The 4,522-nt window shown below is 43.1% G+C and overlaps 1 gene segment (V, D, J or C); it reads left to right on the top strand.

Annotated features, from left to right (window-relative positions):
* The first annotated feature begins 404 nt into the window (after positions 1-404).
* Positions 405-900, top strand: LOC103611047. The segment is given in 2 exon segments: positions 405-459; positions 584-900. Coding segments are annotated over 2 exon segments (372 nt in total).
* The last annotated feature ends 3,622 nt before the right edge of the window (positions 901-4,522 follow it).

Below are 4,522 nucleotides of genomic sequence, written 5' to 3'. Positions count from 1 at the left end.
CATCTCTCTGATTTCAATAAGGTCCACATGTAGCAAATACAGGGAATTTTTCAAGTTTCTTGTGGTTTCTAGAGATGTGTTTCTCTGATGAGCCCTTTCTCTGAGGAAAAGCAAACAAGAAGAGCAGGTCATGAACCATAAAGACAGCAAAATAACACTCTGCCCACAGGACAGCAGAACAATTCTGCTTTGTGACCCCCAGGGAGAAAGATGTTTTCTGCAGGCAAATTTGTGCTGCCATAGTCAGTCTTGGGACACCTGGTCCCACGCTGGTTTATTGAGATAAGTCATGCTTGCAGCTGTGTTGATTTGCATGTGCCCAGAGCACAGCCCACTGCCCTGAAGACTTATTCACAGGCTGGTCACACCTTGTGCAGGACTCTCAGTCCCAGTCAGGACACAGCATGGACATGAGGGTCCCTGCTCATCTCCTGGGGTTCCTGCTACTCTCTCTCCCAGGTAAGGAAGGAGAATACTAGGAATTTACTCAGCCGGTATATTGAGTGCTGCCTGGCTCTTCAGTGAAGTCTTCCTATAACATGATTAATCATGTGGATGTTTGTCTTTATGTTTCCAATCTCAGGTTCCAGATGTGACATCCAGATGACCCAGTCTCCATCCTCCCTGTCTGCATCTCTAGGAGACACAGTCACCATCACTTGCAAGGCTAGTCAGGGCATTAGCAAGTGGTTAGCCTGGTATCAACAGAAACCAGGGAAATCTCCTACACTCCTGATCTATGCAGCATCCAATTTGCACACCGGGGTCCCATCAAGGTTCAGTGGCAGTGGATCTGGGACAGATTTCACTCTTACCATCAGCAGTCTGGAGGCTGATGATGTTGGAACTTACTACTGTCAACAGCATGATAGTAACCCTCCCACAGTGTTACAAGCCTGAACATAAACTCTTCAGAAAAGCTGATGTGTGAGGCTGGGCTGCCCCAGCTGCTGCTCCTCGTTCCTCCATCTGCTGAGAGCATTTCTCAGATGCAGAGAGACTCTGAAGGTCACCAAAAGGTTTGGTAGAGGGGCAGGGAGGCTCCTCAACAAACTTTCTTTCCCCCTTCTAAGCCCTGGCAGCACAGGCATGACAGTCCATCTCCTGACTTAATGAAGGGCAGAGATCAGGACCTGTGAAGAGTCTGGATTGCAGCCTCAGTCTGATGTCATGCAGCAAAGGAGAAGCTGCTCTTGGTATTTCAAACAGGAATTTTTTTTTAATACAGGGAATTCTGGGCCAAACTGCACCTTTTCAAAGTCAAGGACATATGATAGTTAGGGAAGAAGATGCTAGAAATGGGGGTATTCTCCAGTGCTCCCTGAGAAACTCGAATGCATCTGCCACTAAAGGTACAGGCTGCCTAACCATGTGGTGCTCATACCTGACTGTGAAGCCCAATGGTGGGGGTGCAGATGCGCTCAGCTGCCTGCAGCCCCTCACCAGGTGACTCTCCAGTCCTCATCCCTGCCCACGTGTCTGCCTGCAGGTGCAGTGGTGAGTTATGAATCCTCCTCTTCTGACTTTCAAATGTCAGGGAGGGCCCCTCATTGAGCAAATCTGTGCTTCTTGTTGAGCAAGTCCAGGAAATCAGAGAGTGAAAAGGAGATTGAGAAATGTGCTTTCAGAAGTGATGGTGATGATGGGGAGTTAAGGCCACACTGCTCAGTATGGTAATTTTATCCCTAACTCTGAGAATTTTGTCATTTAGGGCACGGACCCACAATACTTGAGGATGTGCTTCTGAGTATCATCGGAAAGTAGGATCACAGCAAGAAAACTTCATTATGTCATAGAGGCAATAGAAAAAGAGGAAGAAGCAATAAATATATAACTACTACTTGACACACAAATGAAAATCTTTCTTGACAAAAATAAAAACAAAAACAAGTTAACATGGATGAACAATTACTTTCCTTTGTATTAAAAATTCATCCAGATTTCAACAGCACCATCAGCAACACAGAGAACATATTACAGACACAAAGCAGCAGAATCATCTGAGACACACTGAACAAAAATCTTTTTAGTGAGCCACATGTTAAAAAAAGCACACCCATATTTACTTTCTATTTAGTTAAAAACATATTTGAAAATGGTTTTACGATTGCGAAGGAAAAAAAACATAACTTGTCAACAGCATGATCAAATATTGGCCTTAATGTGTAGCTTGCTTTGAGGATTCTGTTCACTCCTGTAACTTACTGTAAGAATGTTGTGTCCTGAGTTGTCACTCTCCTTCTGCCTTGGCCTCAGTTCAAATGCAATCCACAGGCTGCAGATAAGCTCAGTGCCTGCTGCAGAGGCTCCTAGATGAGCCGCACCTGCATCAGCCAGTCCCTGTTAACATGAACATCCAAGAACATGGAAATGAATGATGAGTGTTTTGAGTGGCTCGTTACCAATCATTATTGTGCAAATTCTGGTCAATGCATGTTTCCACATCTACACATATAGGTAAACGTATTTTATTAAATATATGGCCTTAATATGAGCGCTTGTAACTCATTCACTAAGATGTTAAGAAATTAAAACTAAATGATGTTTGAATAAAAGAGTAAATTTACATAATTTCTGGGAAATTTTTGTATACTTTTATAATATATGTATATGTGAGTATATATTTGGTACATAATTGTCTATACATACCTATAAAAGCACGTATTTATATAAAAATAAGACTAAAATTCCAGACTAATATAGATGTTTCCTTCTGTTCCTGAATTATTTCTGGATTTGGAGACACCTTTTTGCCTCGATATTTGTCAGCTGATTTACGCTGTACTGATATCACACCACTGTCATAGTCAGGAATGCCTTGGAAGACTGAAAATCACAACAGTGGGGAGTCTTCAACTGTCAAATTTGATGATCACTGCTGTGGATTGGATGTCCCCCCAAACTCACTGAGGCTTGGTCCCCACTGTGACAGTGTTAAAAGGATGGGAAATCCTACTGTGGCTATTGAAAAGTGGGGTTTGAAAAGGTGATTAGAGTGTGAGGATAATGCGCTGGTAAATGGATTAATAAGTTGATGGTTTAATGGTGGTCATGGATGTGGTTCTGGAGGCTTTAAAAGGACAGGTGCATAAGGAGATCTCTCTCACACTCTCTCTGTGCTTCTGCCATCTGCAATGTGACACCCTACTTTGCTGTGAAAAATCACTATCCACCAACAAGCCTCTCACCAGATGTGTTCCCTGGACTTTGCATTTCCCAGTCTCTGAAAATGTAAGCAATAAATTTTGTTTCTTTACAAATCATCCAGTTTCAGGTATTTTGTTATAAGCAATAAAAAACTGATACAAGAGAAGTGGAGTATTGAAAACCGTGGCAGTGTCCCAGGCTTGTTAGGTCTGCAGGCTCACAGAGTGCCAGAGCTGTGGAGGCTTGGGAGCCTCTACCCTGATTTCAAAGGATCTATGGAAAAGCCTGGGGGCCCAGGAAGGGAGTCAAGTTACCACATACAGCCTTCACTAAAGCAATGCCAAATCGAAATATGGGGTCTGAGTTGCCTCAGAAAATCCCCACCAGTGCCATGCCTAGGAGAGCTGTGAGAGTGAGACCACTTGGCAGACACCAGGATTGTGGAGCTGCCAGCCTGGGAGAGCTGATTCCTGCCCTGAGACCAGGAAAGCCATAGAAGTGAAGCTGCCTGAGGACTTGGAGGCCCAACCCCCACACAAGGATGCAGAGAGCATGGAACATGGAGTCAAGAAATGTGATTCACCATCTTTAAGACTCAGTACCTGCTCTGCTGGATTTCACACTTGCTTAGGCTCTGTGTGATAATAAATGTGTATTGTTTTAAGTCACCGAGTTTGCATTAATTTGTTGTGGAACAATAGAAAATGAATGTGACAAGAAAATTTACTGTGTAGCGAGATAGGTTGTAAACTTGGAAAGCAATGTGCATCTGAGCTGAGTCAAAAATTGCACCATTTTCTTCAGTCTCCCCACTCCCCTTGGGAAGGTGCAGAAGCCTAAGGGAGGGATGGAAAAGGTAAAACTAAAGCTTGCATGGATGTAACTGTGCACCCTTTGGCTTCTGGAATCCATTGTACCTGCAACATTCGAGCAGTTATAATAAGAAAAAGAGAGAAGAGAAGATGCAAGAAGGCCTACGCACTGGATGCAGAAGGTATCATAGAATAATGACCTGAGCACTGGATGAGGAGAAGAGGAAAAGCAAATACATCTATAACTAAGGAACTAGCTTTTGGGAAAGACACACACCCAGAGAAATCCGATCCAAAGAAGCAAAGATAACTGTCTCAGAATTTTTAGGTGTTTAAACAGCTATAGAGGCCTTTTATTGTAAGCTCGAGAACATTGGATGGTGAAAAATAAAAATAAACCTGAAAAGAACAGCCTGTATCAAAAGACATCTTGGTTGTTCAGGGCACTTTTCTTTGAAATGTCTGAGAAAAAAGTTTTTTTCAAGTTTGAAACTCTTCATGGGGCATGGACCTTTGAAATCAAGAAAAATCCATTGAGAGAAGGAAATTCCCATGTGGTCCTG

This window comes from Galeopterus variegatus, unplaced genomic scaffold (genome assembly GCF_000696425.1).
Source record: "Galeopterus variegatus unplaced genomic scaffold, G_variegatus-3.0.2 Scaffold12295, whole genome shotgun sequence".
Lineage (NCBI taxonomy): Eukaryota > Metazoa > Chordata > Mammalia > Dermoptera > Cynocephalidae > Galeopterus > Galeopterus variegatus.
This window is presented reverse-complemented; position numbering and strand designations above follow the sequence as displayed.